Here is a 24,421-nt window from a genome sequence, read left to right on the forward strand (position 1 = left end):
TAAATCATGGCCACTTCAACTGCTGACTTTCAACGCCCCTGAAAGGAGTTCAAGGTGAAAATCAGGAATGAGGCACTCTGTGCTCTGGGAAAAACTGGCAGAACAGGCCTTCAGATAGTTAGATCTTTTCAAGAGAAGATTTTACGAGTTCCAATTCTTGCATCTTCTCATACCTAGAAAAACACTGACGTCATTAATGGTGACATCTGCTTTGGCTATTAAGGAAAATTTTACAACTAAAAGTCAAAATAGAGTAGCTATGGTTCAGACATCCTGGGAAATAACCAGGTGTTACCATGGGTGTGATTTCAGATCAGACGTTGTGTTGCTAAACACTTGAGTTTTCTGAGTCGTGTCAGGCTTAGATGCCACTATTCTCAAAACAATGTCTGCTGGAAGCTGGTAACTGCAACCTTACTTTTTATAAAACTAGGCAACTGGCTACCTGGCTACAAGTCTCCCCGAAGTGCCAGGTCCAGACTGGGTTTCAGGCCTATTCTTCTAAAAAGAAATGAGATTTATTTTGTCTATTAAAATTCCAGTTATCCCTCCTCCAGCTACTTCTAATTGGGTCTGTTACAACAAAATGGCAGACCAAGGGATTGAGATTTTAATCATACAAGGCTCAGATCTAGGACTTGGAACTTAGGAATACTTCCAAGTCAGTGTCTATTCTCCAAGCTGAGGCAGTCCTATGCCCCATTTTGACAGGAAGTTTTATCATGGTCATAGTTGCCCTGTTCCCTAAATTAAAACTGAGCAGGATTTTGTGGGGCTCTGGAGTACAGATCTGTTGTGTGTTCTCCATTTCTTATCTGTAGAATATAGGCTTATGAGTTCCAAAGGGTGGATTCAAACAGTTGCTAATTAGGGAATGTAGGGGATACAGAAACAGAGGAGAAACAATCAAATGGTAGTACAGCCTTGAGACAGGGTCCTGGTTCCTACTGAAAGAAATATGCATAACAATGTCTTTGAGTTTTACAGAACTGGAGCCCCCACCCAGGTGGAGGATGGTAACTTCAGACTGAAAACAAGATTCGTGGAGCACAGCTCTGTTGCTTTACCACCAACCAATCAAAAAAAAAAAAGTCACAAACCCTGCAGCCCTCACCCCAAATGTTGCCTCCTGTTTCTGGGGACCAGTGATGACTATCCTGTTAGGTCTCCTGTTTGGGCCCTTTCTATTTCATTTCTGAGAGGGGCCAACAGTTTCAAACTAAATTGCTGTTATTACAAGGGTGAATGCTAGTTTCAGGCAAAAAAAAAAAAACACCCCAACTTAGATTAGGTAGAGAGAGACTTCTACTCTGCTAGGCAGGCCTACGCCCATGCAGAGCAGGAAGAAGTTACAGAAGAAAAGAGACCTCTGCCCCATTTCCCAAGAAGTATCTTGAGTATGAAATCTCTCGGGGGGGAGTTGTTAGGGGAAGCACACTGATTGAAATTGCCCACCCTGGTCAGGCACCATCGTAACCATTCCCATGAGTTGTTTTCTGACAGGAGATCCTGGGAAGGAATATGGAACTAATAAGCCACCACCAACCGGAAGAGCTCAGGAAAGGTCGAAAGGAGACACCGCGTGTCCGTCCACTTCCCAGAATCCCTCTCGCTAGCATCCATCTTGGCTGAGCGATGCGTGCGCCACTGGGAAAGACTCTGAATTAGAATGATTGGCCAAAGCCACCTGGAAACTAATCCCATCACCATAAAACCCGAGACTGTGAGCCACGTGGCAGAGCAGTTCTGGTTTCCCTCACCCTGCTGCTCTCCACCGGGTGCCCTTTCCCAATAAAATCTCTTGCTTTGTCAGCACATGTGTCTCCTCAGACAATTCATTTCCGAGTGTTAGACAAGAGCCCAGTTTTGGGCCCTGGAAGCAGTCCTGTTTCCTGCAACAATTGCACTTTCTCAGAAAATGAAACTGAAGCTAGGCTGTGGTCATGTGACAGGTGGCGGGGTATAAAGCTGGCGGCCTCAAGCCTCTAGCTTCCAGATCGACAGAAGCATGCCAGCCCCAGGAATTCCTCTCCCTGGAAGTATGGAATGTCCTTCCTGTCGGCATATCTCCAAAGAGGAAGCCCCGAAGTTCTGCAGCGAGTGTGGACAGAGGCTGCTTCCTGCAGCCCCCGAAGGAGTACTAGGTAAGGCCCCGATGGGGCTGGGAGCCTGGTGCAGATGGTGGGGAGGGCAGTTAGCTCAGTCCCTCTTTCATCCCTAGAAGTGGAGACCTTGACCAGCAGGCAGCCTAGGCTAGCAGGTCTTCTGTGATAGAGAACTGCTTCTAGAGGAAACACTTTCCTTAGAAATACAGTTTTATCTAGTCCTTTGCTGAAAGCATCTGTCACTTTTTAAAGAATTTCAGTTTCATTTCTTGGAGAGAACTTGGAGTTTCCTTTCTCCTTAGGGAATGGCAAGTGTTGGGCTGAGCCGGAGGATCTTAGCGGTTTTCAGAGGATGCTGTATAAAGTGGCATCCCAGGCCCCCCTGGTGGGGGAGGGGCCCCCGCAGCTTGCACAGGCGCCTTCCTGATGAGGGGTGGCTCATGGGCGCATGAAGGAGGACCCGTGTCAGGTGGCCCTCACCTGCTGACTCTGGTGGGTCCTTGATTCTCTTGATGCCTGGGACATTGGACTGTCTCCCTGCTCCTTCTAGTACATGCTAGACATGCTCTGACCACAGGACCTTTGCACTGCCTGGTCCCTCGACTGGAACACACCTTTTCGTAGAGGGCAGCACAGCTTCCCGTATCCCTGCCTTCCAATCTTTGCTCAAGTGTCTCCTCTTCTGGAGGCCCACTCTGACCACCCAGTTGCAAACTGTACCTGCCTCACCCCTTCACTCTGAATTGCACTTCCCCAGGCTGTTTGTCCCAGTAGCACTTGGATGACACCATGGTCAGTCTTCAGAGACCTTTGTCTCTTATTCACTGCTTTATCCCAAGTCTCCCGTATGTTGCCTGGAACACAGTAGGTGCTCAATAAATAATTGCTGAGTGAATTGAAGAAGGTGCAGTTTGAATCAGGGGTGAGATAGACGCCCCCCAGTTCTTTTAATTGGTTCTGTTTTGGCTGCATTTGTACAAAGTGCTCCTGTTACAGATGCACTCTTTGGACTGTGAGAGGTATGGAGAGGTGGCCACTTTTTGTTGCACTTCTTGTTGTTGCTTTTCTTATTGATTTTTTTCTTGTTGCCAATAATTTGGGAGGATCTTGGTGGGCAGCCAGGTGTTCACTCTGATCAATTCCTGGTCCAGATGTTGAATCATGGCATGGCATAACTGAAGTTTTGGTATCCAGTTGTAATTTCCCACCTTCCAGAGCTCCCCACCCTGGTCACTAGAACATCTGCCTGACTAGGGGGGTCTTGGGAGGAGGGGTCTTTGGGACCTCAGAGACTAAAAGCACAAATAAAACCAATACCAATCAGCTAACCTGTGATTTGCCCAGTGCTATGCTAAATATTGAGGGAGGAGCTATCATCAATCCCCATTTTACAAATGCCAAGAGTGAAGCAAAAGGAGAGGTTAAGTAACTATTCACAGTCACACAGCTAGCAACTGGTAGAGAAAAGATTTAGAACTCAGGAGCCAGAGCCAGTTCCCTAGAAGGAAGCTGTGGTTGAGGTCTTGTTGGCCTTAGCATCGTCGGGGAAGTTTTCCTCTTCCCTTCTAGGTCCTCTTGGCTTGTCTATGAATTAAATTGACATGAGATGGATTAACAGGAGAAAATCAGGGCTTCGTTTGAGTCTCAAGTCCTGTGGCTGGCGCCTCCTGAGACTCACCCCTTTGGGAGAGTCAACAGGAAAGCTCATTCCTCCTGGCCTCCCTTCAATTTTGTGCGAGGGGCTTTCACAGGGCTGCTAAGAGCAACTGGTGTGTTTTCCAACATAACAGGGAAAAAAAAGCCTTGTCTGAGAACACTAGGTCATCTTCTAGGGTCTTGCGTGTCCAGGCAGGTAGGGAGAGCAGGCAAGACAGCCGTCCACCTTGGCACAGTCAGAGGTCATTCTGGAGCCCCTACCCTTAGAAGGGCTTGGTCACTACCAAAGTGGACAGTCCGTACCTCTGAGATGCTTGGCATCTCTGCCAGTTCCAGGGGCAAAGGCTTTGAGAGCTTTTGGGAGCTGGTTGGCTTCTAAGCTGCCGGTTCATCCTCGGTGAGCACCGTGCTAAAGTGCCATTAGTGCTAAGGGGCCGTTTACCTTAGGGCTGGGTCACTGGGGGTGGTCCCTCACCCATCGCTGGGGGTGGGAGGGGAGGAGCTGGGCCGTGGTCACTCCGTGTGGGGCACACAGTAGGGCTGAGGACCTGGGTGTTGAATGAGATTGTCAGTTTCCTTCTTCTGTCCCCCACCCACTTCCTGCCGGCTTCTCTGCTTTGCTCACCCAGCCAAGCCTCTTCCATACATACAGGAATGGAAACTGAAACCACACTGCTAGGAGGCTTGGCTGCTGAAGGGATTACCTCCACCTTTTATCCATTTGTAGGTCTGCCAGGCCGGGAGCTCTGGGCATCCTGGACACTGGCCTCCCTCTGGTGCTGCGGGTCCAAGTTCCTCACGAACTTGAGCAGGGCTTGGAGCCAGAAGCTGTGGTGCAGCTTCCTGGAGGTACCCAGGACGACTGAATCTGAGGGGAGTGTGAGGCCGCCCAGATCAGGACGTGAAAGTGAAACGTGAAACCCAAGTTCTGTTCATGGAGCTAAAGAATGAATTCTGCAAACTAGCAAAATCATACAGGCAAAGTTTATTTTTAGAAGACAGAGATGCAAAGCCCTCATCATAGACATTGAGAGGGGGTGAAGAACCTCCCAAAAGGCGAGGATTGCAGCAGTTTCATATCTTTACTAGTATTGATCTGTACATTTTTTGTTGGCTCGTGACTTTAATATGCATCCTTTCTGATCAATTAGGTTAAACGGCCCAGTGTCCAGTTTGTCATTTTTATAGCTTTCTTGGATCCCCCAGTTTGTCAGTTTTTCCAGACATTTCGGCACCATCCCTCAACCCTTTCTCAAGAGCCCAGACCATTATTTAGGGGCTAGATGTATGTTTACGAGCTAATTGTCTACCTGGAGTTTTTCTCCTTGATAAACTGGACCGCAGTTAATGATTGTCTTGTCCTGGATCTGAAGGTTTTATGACCCTCCAGACCAGGGAGGCATTCCTCTGAATGCCTGGAAATTGGAACAAAGAGTGAGATGCGTACTTGAGAAGAGAAAAATTGAAATTAAATTAAAAAAAGAAATTGAGGTCTCAAAGTCTTATACTGTCTAACAATTTCTGCCTCAAAAGGAGAGTGTGTGAAGAGTTCCAGGCCGCCCTGGCCATAGGTGGAGGGTGGCTGGCTTTTGCCAAGGGTCATGTGCATCTAGTCTGCGGTGGAGGATTTCCAATGTCAGTAGGTCTAACAGGGCAGGGGGTAGTGGGTGGTCAGGAGGCCCTCCCCCACCCCAGTTCCCCACTGTTCCGTCAGGTGCCCCAGGGTATCCAAGTGGGACTTCCGCCTTGAGTGCTAAAAGATTATTTTTTGGAAGTATCAGGCGAGTGTATGCTCCTTGGTTCTTTGTCTCGTCACAACAAAGATTTGGAGTGATGGACATTAAAGCCCCCTCAGCGGGTCACAGCTCTCGGGTCTTGGACAGACCATATAGCTCTCAGGTCTCGAACGGACTGTGTTATAGCTCTTAGAGAAGTCAGTGTCAGAGCTCAGTGTTACAGCTCTATTTTATTTAGAAGATAGCAGGAAAATCCATCTTCGAGGTGTGAGGGCACGTTGATCCAAAGACGCGAAGAGAAGGGCACCCCATCGCGCGGGAGAGAGAGAGCGAGAGCCCTTTGGCTCCTCTTTTTATGTTTTTTCCTTCCCCCTGGGCCTGTCCTATGCAAATTGCGCTTGGCCAGGAGTGCTGTTCTACCTGAAGTCCTCACTCTGGTTCTCGGACCTTCCTTTGACCTTCCTCTGTTCTATTTTCGTGGGCTTTCCCTTCCTTTGTCTTTTAGCCACCGCTATTTTGGACTCCTTTTCCCTATTCTAACTACCTAACAGAAGGGAGGTGGTTTCTGGGAAATGTATTTTTCCTTATATTTTCTGCATTTCCAAGTTTTTCTTGTTGATGTTTTTATAATAGAAAACAACAAGATAAGCAGCCTGAGACCCCACAGGAGTCCGGGAAGGGTTGAGAGCCACTGGGGAAGCTCCAGAGGCAGCCGCCGTGGGAGAGGGTCAGCCCCTGGGGTTCGGGTGTGACTGTGGAGGGCTCACTGGTGAGAGAAAGAGCCACCTGCCTGCCACCACTCGTGGGTCCAAAGATGTGGCCACACTTGGTTTCTGTGGCTGCCTGCACTGGCCGTCGAATTTGTGCTGCAAGGGAGCAGAACATCTCCCTCTTCCCTCCTAAATTCTTTGGCTGTTCAACAATTAAATTGATAAGAGACAGATTCACATTTCATATGTATAGGAGCCCCATAAAAATTTGAGACCCAAAAGGCAGCCAGGTAGTTAGAGCTTCTATAACATCCTGACTTAAGGAGCCTGCTAGGATCTGGGGCTGCAAAGAAGAGAGATTTTCACAGAGAGGCAGAGGAGATTTTTGGAAACTAGAGGTTGCTCTCTTACGTAGATAAGTTTCTTGGTTAAAAGCTGTCTATAGTAATGGCTCTCTTCCTGTTATAGACCCCCTTTCTGATGTAAATTTAAAACACTGAGGGGGAGTTCAAGAGCTTTTCTTAAATCTGCTGAGTTTTCATTGCCTTCAGCAGGAAATAACCCTGGGTGCTAAAGTAGCTTGTTTTGAGGTGGGAAATTCTGCTCCCCTTCAATGTCCACCACACCTGACCCAGGGGCTGTCAGGTGGAGGGAGGAATGGGTGGGCTGGGAGAATTGCATTGTTCCATGTAGTGGTTTTAATTTTTTTTAAGTGTGATAAAATATTTAAAAACAAGTGATGGGAGAGATGATCACAAACTGAGATATGGGGAAGTCATTGCAGCTTATGCATGATTCAGCCTGAACTCTGTGTGAACTGGAACAGCCTGACTCATGGCCTGTCAAACATGCCTCACACATGTGCTTTAACTGTTAGCAACAGTGTTTTGAAGATAGGGATCAATGCCCCCCTGTGCTGTGGTATCCACGTCAACAATGCCCACAAACTTGAGGTTCCCTTTACAGACACCGGGGTCATGCTGACTTGCTGTGTACATGATAACCTACTTCACGGATGTCCCCTCTCATATTTGGTGTATGTCCTTTGTTCTGACAAGGTGTAAAACTGAAGACCAGGCTTCAGCAGAGCAGTTCCTCAGAACTATTGAGAGGCTGCCACCTGGGCTGTAGTCCTTAGTTTTGCTTGAATAAAACTCTCTTCTAGAGGGCTTCCCCGGTGGCTCAGTGGTAAAGGATCCACCTGCCATTGCAGGAGACATGGATTCACAATCCCTGGGTTGGGAAGAGAAGGTCCCCTGGGGAAGGAAATGGCAACTCACTCCAGTATCCTTGCCTGGGAGATCCCATGGACAGCGGAGCCTGGCAGGCTACAGTCCATGGGGTCACAGAATAGTTGCACACAACGTAGTGACTGAACAACAACAATTCCTTATTATAGATTGATTATTATTTGCATTGATGCACAAAATTTACCAAATTAAACATATTTTAAGTGGACAATTGAGAAATATGACTGGAATATTTCCTGACATAAATAAAGAAGTCACAGTCACCAGCAGTTGCAGCCACTGTGAATGGTGAGCTGGTGAGCCCTGAGGGAACCCAGGAAGGAAAGAATACCTGCTACCTAGCAGCCAACATCGGACAGGACTGAAGCGACTTAGAAGCAGCAGCAACAGCAGCCATCAGACTGTAGCCACTCCCTGCGGTGGGCCCTGAGGAACTCTGGATGTGAAAACAAGATACTAGCCCCAGATAGCTGAGTCACCTATCAAATGAATGATTTCAGTGAGCCCAGATATTTGCATCTTCCCATATATAGAAAAGTGCTAAATTTCTTAACTTGGGTTACCTGGTTTTCTGTAATTAGCAATAATCTTTTGATGTTGAGGCTCCCTGCCCTTTGTTGCAAAGTTTCTGTGTCACCTGGCTCTTCCCTTGCCTCCTTGGAGCAGTTCTCGTGGGACAACTTGAGATCCTGTCTCAGGGGCTTGAAGTCCTAAGAATTCCCACTGAATAAAACACATAACTCTCAATATTTAGGTTAGAGTATTTTTTTTATTTTTTAGATTATTTATTTATTCGGCTGTGTCAGGCTCAGTAGTTGTGGTGTGGGCTTAGTTGCTCCAAGGCACGTGGGGATCTTCCTTCCCTTACCAGGAATAGAACCTGCATCCCCTGCATTGCAAGGTGAATTCTTAACCACTGGACCACCAGGGAACTTCAAGGTTATGAATATTTTTTTTCAGTTGACACAGTTGAGTGGCATTAGGCACATTCACATTGTTGTGCAACCAGTCACCACCATCCATCTCTAGAACTTCTTCCTGTTTTCACACAGAAACTCTGTCCCCATTAGACACTAACCTCCCTCCCCCAACCCCAACCCCTGGCATCTGCCATCCTACTTTCTGTCCCTGTGACTTTGACTGCTCTGCTGACTGTTCTAGGGAACCTCATATGAAAGCTTGAGGTATGTGGAATTTTCTTTAGGCTTCAGGACAAGGCAGCTGCAGGGAGGGGTGGGGACTGCTGTGGGAGGGTGGGGGAAGCAGACTCAGAGCTGCTGCTGGGGTTCATTTGGGAGCCCAGAAGTGGAGTCTGTGCAGCTGACTGATTTAGGTTGAACTATTTCTGTAGCAGTGAGTTCAGGTTGCCTGTGAGGTCCCTGCCCTCCTCCCCCATTCATGGGTTGATCAGCCATTAACCAGATTTGGGGATCTGACTCCCTTAGCACTTTCTGGACACCTGTGTGTCTGTTCCCATCTGTCTGCAGGGATGCTTCAGGGTGGGTCATGCTGCCTAATGTGCATGCACCCGGTGAGCCCATACTTCATGAGGCAGGGACAGGAATTTTCTCTGGTTCAGCCACAGTCCTGGGTAAAGGACGGTGGCCATGTCACTGTCCCCAGGGCCTATCCTGGCCTCTGAGCCTGGATTCAAATCCTGCTCCCCACCTTGCCAACTAGGGGCCTGAGAAGGTCACAGCGTGGCTGTGAGTACTTGATAGGTTAACATGCAGAGTGCTCAGTAGAGATTCTTAAGTTTTGCTCTTACTGAATCCGGCTAGTTTCCTTTTTATATTGATAAGTGTAGAAGTAATACATGCTGGTATGAATAACCCATATGTTACGACGGGAGGGTATGAAAAATGGTAACCCCCTCAGCTTACCCCCAGCCCAGATCCTTCACACCCTTATGAACACAACACTTAACTGTTTGGTGTGTCACCTTCCAGATGTTTCCTCCACGTGGTGGAAAACTGATGCGCCCTGCTTCCATCATGTGGCACTGTGCCATGGCCTCTAGTGAGACTGGCCTCACCTCTGCCACGCAGGAGCCAGTCCTATCCTGGACTCCTGTTCTGCCATAAATGCACATGGCTGGGCTGGATGCTGGCAAGGGGTCTGCCCCTGGTGCCAGTGTGTCTCAAGGACAAGCTCCAAGGCACAGCCTTGTGCATTTACAATGGAAACCTTCAAGTCCACAAGGCTTCCCCCAGCCTCTCCTCTGCAGGCTCTTCGAGGTTTCATCTCCAGCCACACCAGCGTGTCTAGCTTTGGGCCAGTCAGATTGGTCGACGGGGGTACCTCTTGGGTTTTATTGCTACTTCCTTGATTGGTAGGGTAAATAAGTGTCTTCTCAAAGGTTAAGAGCTCACTTATAATTCCTTTTCTTTGAACTACCTGTTTTCTTTGGGGAATTCCCTTTTTTTAAAGTTACTCTTATTGATTTTTCAGTCACTGGGGCTGTTTGTATTAGAGATGACCGGACACCCAGCTCCCCGCTTCCTCAGCGGGATGCGTGCACTGGACCTCACACACTCATTTCCAGACTGAGGGAGTCAGGTCTCTGCACAGCTCTGCATCTGTCTCAGGTCCCGGCGGCCCTGCTTTGTCCTCAGGCTGCTGCCTTCATGGAGGCAAACTAGTTGATTCCAAGCATAGGGTCTGTTTGGCCAGAAGGAAGAAGTTGATGGGTCAGAAATGCCAGTAACCAGCCCTGGACCCCTGCTGTACTTCTGCCAATCACTGGAACTGGAGAAATGCCAGGTTCTGATTGGATCAGTCTAATGGGGGCCCCACCCCCTGCAGTGGAGGCTGGTGGAAGAGAGAGGAGGTCAGCATGCCCACAGTTTATCAAAGGACAGTGGCCCCAGGCTGTCATGTGTTACAAATATCCTCCCAGTTTTATTTGGTTCTTTGGCCCTAAGTTTCATTTGTAGATGAACCTTAGATGTTTGTAGATGTTTAATATATTTGTTCAGTTCAGTTAAGTCGCTCAGTCATGTCCACCTCTTTGCAGCCCCACGGACTGCAGCACGCCCAGGTTCCCTGTCCATCACCAACTCCGAAACTTGCTCAGGCTCATGTCCATAGAGTCAGTGATGCCATTCAACCATCTCATCCTCTGTCATCCCCTTCTCCTTCTGTCTTCAAACTTTCCCAGCATCAGAGTCTTTTCAAATGAGTCAGTTTGCCTCAGGTGGCCAGAGTACTGGAGTTTCAGCTTCAGCATCAGTGCTTCCAATGAATATTTAGGACTGATCTCCTTTAGGATGGACTGGTTGGATCTCCTTGCAGTCCAAGGAACTCTCAAGAGTATTCTTGAACACCACAGCTTAAAAACATCAGTTCTTTGGCATTCACTTTTCTTTATGGTCCAACTCTCACATCCATACCTAACTACTAGGAAAACCATAGCTTTGACTAGGCGGACCTCTGTTGGCAAAGTAATGTCTCTGCTTCTTAATATGCTGTCCAGGTTGGTCATGGCTTTTCTTCCAAGGAGCAAGTGTCTTTTAATTTCATGGCTTCAGTCACCATTTGCAGTGATTTTGGAGCCCCCCAAAAATAAAGTCTGTCACTGTTTCCACTGTGTCCCCATCTATTTCCCATGAAGTGATGGGACCAGTTGCCATGATCTTAGTTATCTGCATATTGAGTTTTAAGCCAACTTTTTCACTCTCCTCTTTCACTTTCATCAAGAGGCTCTTTAGTTCTTCTTCACTTTCTGCCATAAGTAAGGGTGGTGTCATCTGCATATCTGAGGTTATTTGTATTTCTCCCAGCAGTCTTGTTCCCAGCTTGTGCTTCATCCAGCCTGGCATTTCGCATGGTGTACACTCTTGCCCACCCGACAGCAGAAATTGTACCAGGCTTGGCTCACTGTAGCCAAGACAGCACCTTGAGTGGGGAGAGGACTAATCTTGAACAGCGGTCATGGGAGGAGTCCAAGTTTTCCCTTGGAACATTTACTTGTTTTTCTGAGATGTGACCCATGTGCATCTGCCTTTGTAGGTTCTCAGAGCAACCTCAAGGAAACATCGGCCCCAGAGGGAGAAATGGAGTGTGGACAGGAGCTGAAGGAAGAAAGCAGCTCCTCCTTGTCCCTGGGCTCAGGTGATTGGCAAGAAAACCCAGATGAGCCCCATTCGAATGACTCACGGCAAACCAAGCGAGTGAGTGTCTGGCCCCTGGGGAAGTGGGTCTGGGAGGTGTGGTTCTGCCCATCTCCTAGCTTTGCAAGGACGCTGTTTCCTGCTGTGGTTTCATCAGTGGCTGAACAAGTGTCCCTACAGCATCCTCTCCAGGACAGCTTCACTTCACTGCTGCCCAGATGTTGGCCCCTGCATGCTGGGCTGCGGCAGAGAGCCCCTTCTGTGCCTGATTTGTGTAGGGTCTCTGCATCCCCATCCCTTTTTCTCCCACCATACCCAGCATGTCGTGTCTCCCAGATGCTGTGGCAGGGCTGCATCTGGGTGTCTGAGCTTCTGCCACGTGGGTGTCTGTCTCTGCTCTGGGCTTTTTGCATGGACCAGACAGCTCCTAAGGTGCCTCCAGGCTCTGGGGAAACGGAGGTGCTCTGAAAATGCCACCATTTCTCGATGGGGAAGCTGAGCCGTCTTGTCTCCCTATAAGTGTCAGACCCAAAGAGAGTGTCTCCTGAGTGAGTGGCCAGGCGGGAGCCCAGGTGAGGCTTGCAGAGAGTTTCCTGACAGATTCAGGACAAATTCATCCTTTTGGATGAATGCGAGCTCCCCACGCCACAGTCCAGCCTGTTCAGACCTAAGCAGCCGGCTCTGTTCCCAGGTTTCTTGGAGGACTGAGAGGGACGTTGTCTCTCTGCCTGGTTGAGCTGGTTTCCTGTGTGGTCCTTTGTTGTTCCTTGTGGTTGGGTGGTGGGGGAGGTGCTGCAGCTGGCAGCATTGTGGCCCCTTGTGGGTGTGTGTGCCTGCCTGTGTGAGAATGTGCACATGTTCGAGTGTGTGTGTGCACAAAGTATGTGTGTGGTATATGCATGTGTGAGTGTGTGTGGTAATTGTGATGTGTGTGAGTGTTTCATTCTCCTTGGACACTAACCCTGTCCAGAACAGGATGGCCAGCTTTGAGCCTGGGCCACGTGGAACACTGAAATTTTGGGTAAACTTTTTTTGTAGTTCCTTTTTCATATTTATTTTTTATTTATTAAAAATATTTTTTAAAAATTTTGTTTTACTGGAGTATAATTACTTTGCCAAGTTGTATTATTAGTTTCTGTTGTACAATGAAAGGAATCACCTATATGTATACATATATCCCCTCCCACCCATCTAGGTCATCATAGAGCACCAAGCTGAGCTCCCTGTTCTGTCCTGCAGGTTCCCACTAGCGATCTGTTTTACACATGGGTAGTGTATTTATTGTCAAATCTAGTCTCCCAGTCCATCCCGCCCTCCGCTTCCCTTCACCTGTGTCCCCGTGTTCATTCTCTACGTCTGTGTCTCTATTCCTGCCCTGGAACTAGGTTCATCTGTACCATTTCCCTAGATTCTACATAACATGCATTAATGTAACAATATTTCTTTTTCTCTTTCTGACTTACTTCACTCTGGATAAGAGACTCTAGGTCCATTCACACCTGTAGGAATGACCCAGTTTTGTTCCTTTTCGTGTCTGGGTAGTATTCCATTGTATATCTCTACCACGTCTTCCTCATCCTTTCACCTGTCAGTGGTCACGGAGGTTGTCTCCATATCCTGGCTGTTGTTGTAAATACTTTAAAAGTGAGTATCAAGGAATACACACCATTAGGAAGTGTTTGACACTGTGATTGAAAACAGTATTGAGCCCAGCAGGATTAGAGCTTTTTTAAACCTTGATTAAGTTTAAGATTCTCTTGGAAGAAAAAATGGGCAAGAATAACCAAGAAAATTGTAAAAAAGAAATGCCTAAAGTGGAACTTGCTGTATTAGATGAACAAAAATATGTTTCAGAGCCAGTTATTAAAACAGTGACTCTCGGGAGGAGCCAATGTACCAGAAATACAACCCAGAAACAGACCCTAATGTGTATAATGACAGCTGGAAAAAATATATGTAAATATTTATCTGACCCATGAATGGGGAAGATTTTCTAGTAATTAAAGCAAAGGGTAAAAAAAACAAACAAAAGATTGGTATATTTGACTATAGAAAAAGTCTTAAAAGAATTAAAAACTTTATATGATGAGCACAAATGAAGAGTAAACGGTTTAGGAAAATAGTTATTTACATATTTGTATGTACCTAAAAGGGCTTCCCGGGTTGCTCAGCAGTAATCTGCCTGCAATGCAGGAGCTGCTGGAGACGGAGGCTCAATCCCTGGATTGGGAAGATTCCCTGAAGGAGGGCATGGCAACCCACTCCGGTTTTCTTGCCTGGAGAATCCCATGGACAGAGGAGCCTGGTGGGCTACACTCCATAGGGTCACAAAGAGTTGGATACGACTGAAACTTCAGTTCAGTTCAGTTCGGTTGCTCAGTTGTGTCCGACTCTTTGCGACCCCATGAATCACAGCACTCCAGGCCTCCCTGTCCATCACCAACTCCCGGAGCTTACCCAAACTCATGTCCGTCGAGTCAGTGATGCCATCCAGCCATCTCATCCTCTGTCGTCCCCTTCTCCTCCTGCCCCCAACCCCTCCCAGCATCAGGGTCTTTTCCAATGAGTCAACTCTTCACATGAGGTGGCCAAAGTACTGGAGTTTCAGCTTCAGCATCAGTCCTCCCAATGAACACCCAGGACTGATCTCCTTTAGGATGGACTGGTTGGATCTCCTTGCAGTCCAAGGGACTCTCAAGAGTCTTCTCCAACACCACAGTTCAAAAGCATCAATTTTTCGGCACTCAGCTTTGTTCACAGTCCAACTCTCACATCCATACATGACCACTGAAAACCATAGCCTTGACTAGATGGACCTTTGCTGACAAAGTAATGTCTCAGCTTTTTAATATGCCATCTAGGTTGGTCATCACTTTCCTTCCAAGGAGTAAGCATCTTTTAATTTCATGGCTGCAATCACCATCTGCAGTGATTTTGGAGCCCAGAAAAATAAAGTCTGACACTGCTTCCACTGTTTCCCCATCTATTTCCCATGAAATGATGGGACCTGATGCCATGATCTTAGTTTTCTGAATGTTGAGCTTTAAGCCAACTTTCTCACTCCTCTTTCACTTTCATCAAGAGGCTTTTTAGTTCCTCTTCACTTTCTGCCATAAGGGTGGTGTCATCTGCATATCTGAGGTTATTGATATTTCTCCCGGCAATCTTGATTCCACCTTGTGCTTCTTCCAGCCCAGTGTTTCTCATGATATACTCTGCATATAAGTTAAATAAGCAGAGTGACAATATACAGCCTTGACGTCCTCCTTTTCCTATTTGGAACCAGTTTGTTGGTCCATGTCCAGTTCTCACTGTTGTTTACTGACCTGTATATAGGTTTCTCAAGAGGTGGGTCAGGTGGTCTCGTATTCCCATCTCTTTCAGAATTTTCCACATTTTATTGTGAGCCACACAGTCAAAGGCTTTGGCATAGTCAATAAAGCAGAAATAGATGTTTTTCTGGAACTCTGTTGCTTTCTCGATGATCCAGCGGATGTTGGCAATTTGATCTCTGGTTCCTCTGCTGTTTCTAAAACCAGCTTGATCATCTGGAAGTTCACAGTTCACATATTGCCAAAGCCTGGCTTGGAGAATTTTGAGCATTACTTTACTAGCGTGTGAGATGGGTGCAATTGTGCGATAGTTTGAGCATTCTTTGGGATTGCCTTTCTTTGGGATTGGGATGAAAACTTACCTTTTCCAGTCCTGTGGCCATTGCTCAGTTTTCCATATTTGCGGGCATATTGTTGCAGCACTTTCACAGCATCATCTTTCAGCATTTGCAATAGCTCAACTGGAATTCCATCACCTCCACTAACTTTGTTCGTAGTGATGCTTTCTAAGGCCCACCTGACTTCACATTCCAGCATGTCTGGCTCTAGGTGAGTGATCACACCATCGTGATTATCTGGGTCATGAAGATCTTTTTTGTATAGTTCTCGGTATTCTTGCCACCTCTTCTTAATATCTTCTGCTTCTGTTAGGTCCATACCATTTCTGTCCTTTATCGAACCCATCTTCGCATGAAATATTCCCTTGGTATCTCTAATTCTTGAAGAGATCTCTAGTCTTTCCCATTCTGTTTTTTCCTCTATTTTTTTGCACTGAATGCTGAGGAAGGCTTTCTTATCTCTTCTTGCTATTCTTTGGAACTCTGCATTCAAATGGGAATATCTTTCCTTTTCTCCTTTGCTTTTTGCTTCTCTTCTTTTCACAGCTGTTTGTAAGGCCTCCTCAGACAACCATTTTGCCTTTTTGCATTTCTTTTCCATGGGGTTGGTCTTGATCCCTGTCTCCTGTACAATGTCACGAACCTCCGTCCATAGTTCATCAGGCACTCTGTCTATCAGATCTAGTCCCTATTTCTCACTTTCACTGTATAGTCATAAGGGATTTGATTTAGGTTATACTTGAATGGACTAGTGGTTTTCCCTACTTTCTTCAATTTAAGTCTGAATTTGGCAGTAAAGAGTTCATGATCTGAGCTACAGTTAGCTCCCGGTCTTGTTTTTGCTGACTGTATAGAGCTTCTCCATCTTTGGCTGTAAAGAATATATCAGTCTGATTTCGGTGTTGACCATCTGGTGATGTCCGTGTGTAGAGTCTTCTCTTGTGTTGTTGGAAGCGGGTGTTTGCTATGACCAGTGCGTTCTGTTGGCAAAACAGCACATGTCAAACCTGTGACTGTTACTGGTGCTGCTCAGCCATTGGTCAGTGCCTAAGTGGGCTCCTCCCCCTCCCCCTCTTGTGTATAAAAGGAGCCCAATTTGAACTGTGGGAAGATGGTTTTTTGAGACGCTAGACTGCCATCTTCTCAGTCTGCTAACTTTCTGATTAAAATCATTATTCATTGTTTCAACAACTCATCTCCCGATTTACTGACCTGTCAGTGCCGCCAGGAGAATGAGCTTCGGCTCAGTTAAGTTTCCGTATAATGTCCTCTTTCACTTAGCTTCTTTCCCCCTTCTCCTATGTTCCCGTCTTGGCTACAAAATGCTACTCTTCAAGGACCAGTTAACTCCCTGACTTCATGTAACAAGATTCGGATACCGTATCTACTGTCCTGTGTTTTAATCATCAGAACTTGTGGCCTGAATGTGCCAGATGCTTGGATGCTTGGTCTTCCTTCAGGATAGTGTAGATTGTTGCTAGGTTACTGGATTCTTTTCTTGAGCACTCATTAGCCTACAACCGCTTCCCAAACTCCAGTAAAATTCCTGTTACATTCTTAATCCCCGAGAGTGATTCCTAAACTAACTAACTATCCTACTCTACCCCAATCACTGCCAGTGCAGAATGAGGCAGAGGACCCCTGGGAGTCTGGGCAGGGCTGCAGGCCCAGCTAGCCTCCAACCCTTCAGCCTTTGTCAAAACCTTCACAGACTTTCTCTCCTACTAGTCCGTGTTCTCACCTGTCACCCCCGCTTCCTGCCATATGTGCCTTTTCAGGGTCCACAGCACACACCCCACCCCTCCGTGTGCTCCTGACCCAGTGTTCAGGGGCGTGAACAGGGCTGCCTTGCCCTCCTCAGAACTGAGATCTCTCTGCTCTCTGAGGACCCTCATTATGAAATATAAAATCAGACATGTATTCTGACTAACCCACCTTCCCTCCAACAAGTAGCAAACTGTTACTTTTTTCTCACTAATTCTCTCTAGGCAGAAATAGGTGTAGCCTTTCTGTATGCATTTAGAGCTGGTCTATAGCCTTTGAACTGAGGTATAATTGGTATTGAATGAAATACACAGGCCTCCAGGGTAGAGCCCCCTGGATGTTCTGCTGTGTGTACTGCTTTGTCACCCCTACCCGATCCAATGACAGGACATTCAGTCCCCAGAAAGTTCTCTAGCATCCCTTCCAAGTCAATAAACTATGCACTTAACAAATGTTTTAATTAAGTATTACACCCACCCTACAGAGTATGTATAACACAGATGCCGGATTATCTTAGTGGATACTCATCCCCTACCATCCATCGTCAACAAAGACATCATCAGAAGTATTGGGGTCTCCTCCCAACCACCCCCATCCACTGCCCACACCCAGAGTTTGTGACCAGGTCTGGATTCCTAATCAGTAGTGTTTAGTTTTAGTGTACATATTCCGGACTAATGAGTTCAGAGTGACAGACCACAGTAATGAGGAATACATAAATATGTAACATGTATATATAGGCTTGATTTTTGTCAAGGAAGAGTTTAGAGTTTAGCCTCATGCCTTGCCTGTAGACCTGTGAGGGGCCAGACACTCATGTGGCCCCATTGATGTGTATTGAGAGAACTAAGTTGCCTGTGTGAAATCTGAGTCTTATTCTAAGGGTTTTGAAGCAGCTTATAAAAAGCACAATCAAATAGCGATTAAAAAAAAAAAAAGGAGAAAGGTAGATAAAGAGGAGAAAGGCAAATTGCAAATCAGAAGCCAAAACTCTCTTGTTTTTTCTTTTGAACTTTTTTTTTTTTTTCATTTTTTTCCCTTTATTTATTTATTTTTTTTTTCAGTGGGTTTTCTCATACATTGATATGAATCAGCCATAGATTTACACGTATGTTGTGGTAAAGCCAGTTAACAATGTTGCAATAGTTTCAGGTGAATACTGAAGGGACTCAGCCATCCATATAGATGTGTCCATTCTCCCCCAAACTCCTCTCCCATCCAGGCTGCCACGTAACACTGAGCAGAGTTCCCTGTGCTGGACAACAGGTCCTTACTGGCTCTCCACTGTAAACACAGCAGTGCGCACATGACCATGCCAAACTCCCTAAGTCTCCCTTCCCCTGGCAATCATAAGTTCGTTTTCTAAGTCTCTTCCTATTTTGTAAGTTCATTTCTATCATTTCTTTTTAGATTCAATATATAAGGGATGCCACATGATATCTCTCTTTCTCTGTCTAACTTACTTCACTCAGTATGACACTCTTTAGATCCATCCATGTTGCTGCGAATGGCATTATTGCATTCTTTTTAATGGCTGAGTAATATCCCATTGTATGTATGTACCACAGCTTTTTTAATCCATTCCTCTGTTAACGGACATTAGGTTGCTTCCATGTCTTGTCTATTGTAACCAGTACCACAATAAACACTGGGGTGCATTTTTCCTTTCAGATCATGTTTTTCTCCAGATATATGCCTAGGAGTGGGATTGCAGGATCATACGGTAGCTCTATTTTAGTTTTTTAAGAAACCTAAATACTGTTCTCCATAGTGGTTGTACCAATTTCTATTCCTACCGACAGTGTAGGAGGGTTCCCTTTCTCCACCCATCTCCAGTGTTTATTGTTTGTGGATTTTTTTTTTTATGACAGTCATTCTGGCTGGTGTGAGGTGATATCTCATTGTAGTTTTGATTTTCATTTCACTAATAGTTTGATACAAAACCCTTTGTTTTTGGGTCTGATCACAGACCTGACTGAGGTGGGTGCATCCCAGGGGAAGAGGGAACATGTTGGTGCTGCAGGGAGACACGGGACTTTCTGAGGAATTTATATAATGAGATAGAAGCATTTAGGCACCTACCGGGGCTCAGGGATTGTTCTAGACACTGTGGATGCAGCAGTGAAGAAAACAGAGACTTCCTTCCTGGAGGGAAGAGAAAATAAAAGGCATGTTTAGTTGACGGTTTCTGAGGAACAAAATAAAGCAAGTGCAGGGCTACATACGTTTGCTTTCCTACTGGGAGTGTCCAGGTGGCCTGTCGAGGGGTATGGGGCAGAGGACAAAGTGAAAAGTGAAGGAGGTGTCTGGCGAAAGAGGGAACTGGAAGCCTGAGGCACCCTAATTCTGTGCCTAGTGATGACATGGGAGGTCAGTGTTCCTCACAGCTCCCAGGAGGAGGGGCCATGTCTGAAGGGCCGCAGGGGAGATGGAAGGAGCAAGGGGAGAAAGTGGCCCCGAGTCTGCCTTGTGGGGCAGGGCAGGCAGGTTTGAGGAGGTTCAGAATTGGCTAGTGTGAATGCTCCTGGTGGACTCTGGGCGGTAGGGTGGTCTAGATGTCCTGTACTTGGCCCTGTGGTGATTTGGAGCTGGAAATGTTGGCGTGGAGGGAGCGTTTGATAAAGGAGGTGGGCGGTGGGTGGCGGGAGGAGCTCCGTGTTGGTTGATTGGCAGATGAAAGATGTGCTTGTGGAGAGTCACCACCTCTCTCTGGGTATTAGTAACCCTGGGAGGGGCAATCTCTCCAGGATGAGCAAGGTCCCCCCAAATGCCGAAACATCCTAAAGTACAGAGAGTAAAAATCAGGATTGATGCTGGAGGCCAGGGCAGGACTAGGGTGGGATGAGGTTGACGGACAGTGAGGGCCAGTCATGTGGGGTCTTCCAGCCAAGCATGAGCTTTGATTCTGGGTGGGCAGGTCAGCCTAGGAGGTAGCCTGTGGCTTTGGCCACATTTAGATGCACAGGTCCCAGTAATCTTTGCCAATTGATGAAACTGCCTTCTTGGCTCTCAGTGACTTTCAGACTCAACCTGCGCCTCTTTGCTGAAAGCCTCCGAGTCCTACTAACAAGCTAAAACCATCTGGTTTTAGTCTTTCTCTCCCAGTAAACCATCAGTTTTATGGGGGAGGAACTCATCTTACTTTCTTGTTCCTTGTGCTTAGGACAGAGTTCCAGGTTCCTTTTGGTAGATCAGCATAAGCTACTTAAGCCAGCCTTGCCTTTGAAAAGGAAGAGAATCTGCAAAGAACTTGGGGCTGTGGGGTCTGCATACAGCTTCCTGCTGGTCTGATCTGTGGTTCCCAGTGAGACTTCAGGACAACCACGTCAGGCTTCCTGCTGGTCTGATCTGTGGTTCCCAGTGAGACTTCAGGGCCACCAGGAAAGCTAATGGAGATGCTGGTGCCTGGAGTGGGGAACTGCTTGGTGGTAGTGCTCACAGAGCAAGCCTGGACTGGCAGCAGCTGCATGGAAATGCAGGACCTGAGGTCCCCCAGATGCGCTGAATCACCATCAGTATGTTGGCAAAATCTTCAGAGATCTATATGCCCTGGAAGTTGGGGACGTGACCGCCTTGAATGACCTTCCTTCTCTCTACCACAGTGTTAGCTGGTATTGATGTCAGACTAGGAGATTGCCATTCAGGACAGCCTGTGCATTGTGCTGCTTGTTTCAAGCAGATGGGCTGGAAGTTTGGTCAGGTTTCTTGGAGAAAATCTGGAAGCTGACCCAGAACAAGATGTCCCACCCCATGTGCAGATAAACCCCAGGGTCTTCCATCTCCCTCTCCCGAGGACTCAGCCCAGGCAAGGGGCAAGATGCCAAGCCCTAGGCCCACACTGGGCTTCAGTGGCAGGGAGAATCACAGGTTACTGGCACTTAAGGACCTAATCAATATTTTGCTGCAGACCAAGACTGCCACGCATGCAAGACATTCAGCCCTTCGGGGTCCTCGCAGGGGCCTGCCACAACTGCTTCTACAAGCTCGTCTGATTCCGAAGCTGAGGATTCTTGCCTTTGAGTGAGGATCTGCAGGCAGAAGCATAATGTGCCAGTGCAAGAGCAGGAAGGAACAGCTTAGATTTCTGCTCATTTTTCCATCTCTATTTTGTATGTAATACATACCATATAAGAGTGTAACATGCCGGGGCCTGTGCATACTTTCTAACATGTGAAAGCCGTCTTTACAAGGCCCTCCCATTGGAAGGTATTCCGCATGAGGGTCTCAGCTTGGATTGGGCAAAGCAAAGTGTGTGACCATCACTGCTCCCCACTTGTCCGTCAACTCTCTTTACCACCCCCGTTCACTTCGTGCTCAGTTTCCTTCTTTCCAAGAGAGAGGAATGGCAGATTTAGCAGTTGTAAGGTGGTTGGGTTGAGCTATGCTTGATGTACTTCAGAAATTGAAAGGAAATTGGAGGAAACCTTTGGTGAGAGTGTAGAAAACCTGAGATACAAAATGAGTGTCTCTTTTTCTGTTTAGCGGCGTAGCAGGAGTAAAAGGAAGAAAAGGAATTGGAATCTTCCACATCTGCAGAGCTGGATTCTTTGTCCCCATCCTCATTGGAGCCCTGTAGTCTGAGTTCACTTGCAAACCCTGGGCTCTAGGACACAGCTCCATGCCAAAGCCCAGCTCAGCAGGGTAGTCCCACTCACGAGCCAGGCCAGCCTCCAAGTGTGGGCAAAATACCACTGGAGGCTATGGGCCACCCTCTGCAAGGCGAGGCTGCAGGAGAGGCAGAAGCAGCCACGGGCACCGAGTCTCTGAGCAGCCCAGCACCTCAGGACCAGACTCTGGGAGGAGCCCTCCCAGAAGGGAATGACCACCAGTCCTTGAGCCCCTCCAAGGGCAAAGAACTCCCCACTTCTGCCAGCGAAGGCTCTCCTAGGGAGAAGGATACTGCCCAGGAGCTCCTGCTGCCTGAGCCAAAGGCAGACACCTCCAAGCCCAGGAAAGAGCTGTAGACCACTGGGCAGCTGGCCAGGGCTCCTGCCTCTGGGGTGAATTTGATGACCAGGGTTGGCCTCCCTGGTCTCAGCACCTTGCTGTGTAGTGCAGATCTGACAACACCTCACTGTCTGCAGGGCATACACTGGGACTTGCTTCCTGGGAGGGGGGCTGTGGGAGGGGCTATGCCTCTACCCTGAGCCGCTGACCCCTGTTCCTGGGCTGGTGGAAGAGCCTGACCCTTATGCCACTGAGTCCAAGTTTCCCTGTGCACTTTGTCATTTTGGCCCTGATGTTTGGGGACTTTATTTCTTCCAGGCAAGTGATGCTGCAGCTGAGCCAGCTGGTTCAGTGGAAGGAGCTGAGAAAGATGTTAAAGATAAGACTGAGGAAACGAAAGAGCTGCCCACAAGCATCCCTGCTTCCCGAGACCACCGTCAGGTAAAGCGTCTCGTGCCTGCCTGGTCGCCTCTCCAGGACACCCTCCCCATCCTTGCTGTCCATCCCATGGGCTGCTCCTTTTAGTCCCGTTCCTTCCACGGCTTAGTCATTTGGTGAATTGTGTTAGGTGCTGGGGGTATAGCCATGAATGAGACCAGTTCCTGCCTTTCGGAGCTCACATTCCAGTGGGGAGAAAGACATGCAAAGCCAGACTGTGCGAAGTGCCCTGGAGAGAAATAGGGCAAGGGACTGAAGTGGGTGCCAGTCAGGGCCTCTCCAAGGAGAACTGAAAGAGTGACAGGCAAGCCACGTGCCTATCTGGGGACATGCAAAGGCCGCAAGGGAGAGTGTGGTGGGCTTGTTTAGGGGGCAGCGGGAAAGCTGCTTCTTCCAAGAGCAGGTGAAGGGAAGAGAGGCTGGGGTTAACGATGTTGGGACAGGAGTCCTTGGAGCCTGTGGTGGGTGGACCAGAAACCGTTTGAAGGTTCTGAGCAGGGAAGGGATGTGACCAGTCTCGTGACTATGACAAGCATCCCGTGTTTGTGGCAAGCATGGAGCCTGGTCTAAAGGTTGGGGTTTGGGTGCCTGTTCCAGGAAATTGCAACCAAGGACCAGACGGCTGTTCCTGGAGGGAAAACAGGTGAAAATGAGAAAGCCAAGCCAAAGAACCTGAAGAAGCCAGAGGGGAATAACGGAAATAATGCTGCCCCTGTGAAAAATGAGAAGGAGCAAAGGAACCAGAGCACACAGCAAGCTAAGGAGAGGTGGGTGCAACTGGCTCAGGGAGGCAGAGGCCGGGCCCCCACCCAGCACTGGGGCTGGGAAGGGCCACGCCACCCCAGAGGAGATTCCCAGGCTGCCTGTTTGTTGACTCTCAGGGCAAAAGGCAACGCTCAGGAGGTAGGCAGGGAGGGGCACCTGTCCCAATTCCTTGACTGGTTGAAATGCGCCATCACATGGTCTCTGGGGACCTGAGCAGCGTGAACCTTACAGAAGTCAGGAGAGAGGCAGTCATGCCCCAGAGTACTCAGTCACCCCCTCCCACCACCCCCAGGTCTTTGGAGCTGGGCAGAGATCACCCCAGCCTGTGCCCCCTGTCCTCCTCCACAGTAGAGGGAGAGCCAAGGGGACCCACATGGTGGGCAGTCTATCTGAAGTGTGGGCTCTCTTGCACTTTGCTGGGGTGTGTGTTAGTGCACGCCCAGAAACAAGATCGTGTGTGCACATGTATGCCTGTGTATGTGTGTGTGCAGGGAGTAGAGAAACCCAGATATAATTGGTGTTTTCCTATGTGACTTTCCCTCAGCTTGCTGAGCTCCGCGGACGGAATCACAGTGTACTTCCACGCAATTATTTCTCAACAGTTGGAATTCAACCCCCACCAACACCAAGTATTTGTCAGGGGTGGAAAAGAATTCGGGAAGCCTGCATGGAGTTATAATGTTTGTGAAATGCACTACAGCAAGTAAGTATATCCCAGTTGGCCCATAAGGAAATGTACAGAATGTCCAGTCTTTGAAATATATTGAAATCATAATTTTGATCAAGTTGATTAATCGTTAGAACTTCTGGGAGATGAATATTTCAAAGAACTCTTCCTTATAATGCACTTCTTTGTCATACTTCATCTTGGTCTTCTTTTTCTCTATGTGGAAACCAAGCCTTGTTCTAGAAGCATCTTCTCAGTCAGCATATATTCATAGCTTTGGGTCTGTAGTTCATTTTGTGTTTGAGAAGAATGAAAATTTCTGGGAGAGGATTTTCAGATAACCAGCTGCTGTCCTGTTTATTCACAGAGACTTACATAAGAATGGGTCTCTCATTGAAGGCAGCACCATCATTTCCAAGCAGCACATGGATAAACCCATTCCTTACAAGTACGTCATCTGCAGAGGCAAGAGCTCTGAGGAGTATGAGTTCATCTACAAAGATCAGCCAAAGGAAGGCGAGCACGTGAACCGCTGTCTGTGGGTGAAACCTTCCCTTCTGGACTCTGGAGGTAAGCCGAAGTCTGGACTCTTGATCAGAAC

At 47.7% G+C, this 24,421-nt stretch overlaps 1 protein-coding gene across 1 annotated transcript in view; it reads left to right on the forward strand.

The window, feature by feature from the left end:
* The first annotated feature begins 1,770 nt into the window (after positions 1 to 1,770).
* Positions 1,771 to 24,421, forward strand: part of LOC122438172 (E3 ubiquitin-protein ligase RNF213-like) — a 110,315-nt gene continuing 87,664 nt past the window's right edge. Inside the window, exons 1-6 of the mRNA XM_043462779.1 lie at positions 1,771 to 2,144; positions 11,469 to 11,629; positions 22,269 to 22,391; positions 22,986 to 23,155; positions 23,698 to 23,856; positions 24,188 to 24,390. Coding sequence (XP_043318714.1) covers positions 2,009 to 2,144; positions 11,469 to 11,629; positions 22,269 to 22,391; positions 22,986 to 23,155; positions 23,698 to 23,856; positions 24,188 to 24,390 — 952 coding nt within the window. The 5' untranslated portion in view covers positions 1,771 to 2,008. The remainder of the gene's footprint in view (positions 2,145 to 11,468; positions 11,630 to 22,268; positions 22,392 to 22,985; positions 23,156 to 23,697; positions 23,857 to 24,187; positions 24,391 to 24,421) is intronic.

This window comes from Cervus canadensis, chromosome 1 (assembly GCF_019320065.1).
Source record: "Cervus canadensis isolate Bull #8, Minnesota chromosome 1, ASM1932006v1, whole genome shotgun sequence".
NCBI lineage: Eukaryota > Metazoa > Chordata > Mammalia > Artiodactyla > Cervidae > Cervus > Cervus canadensis.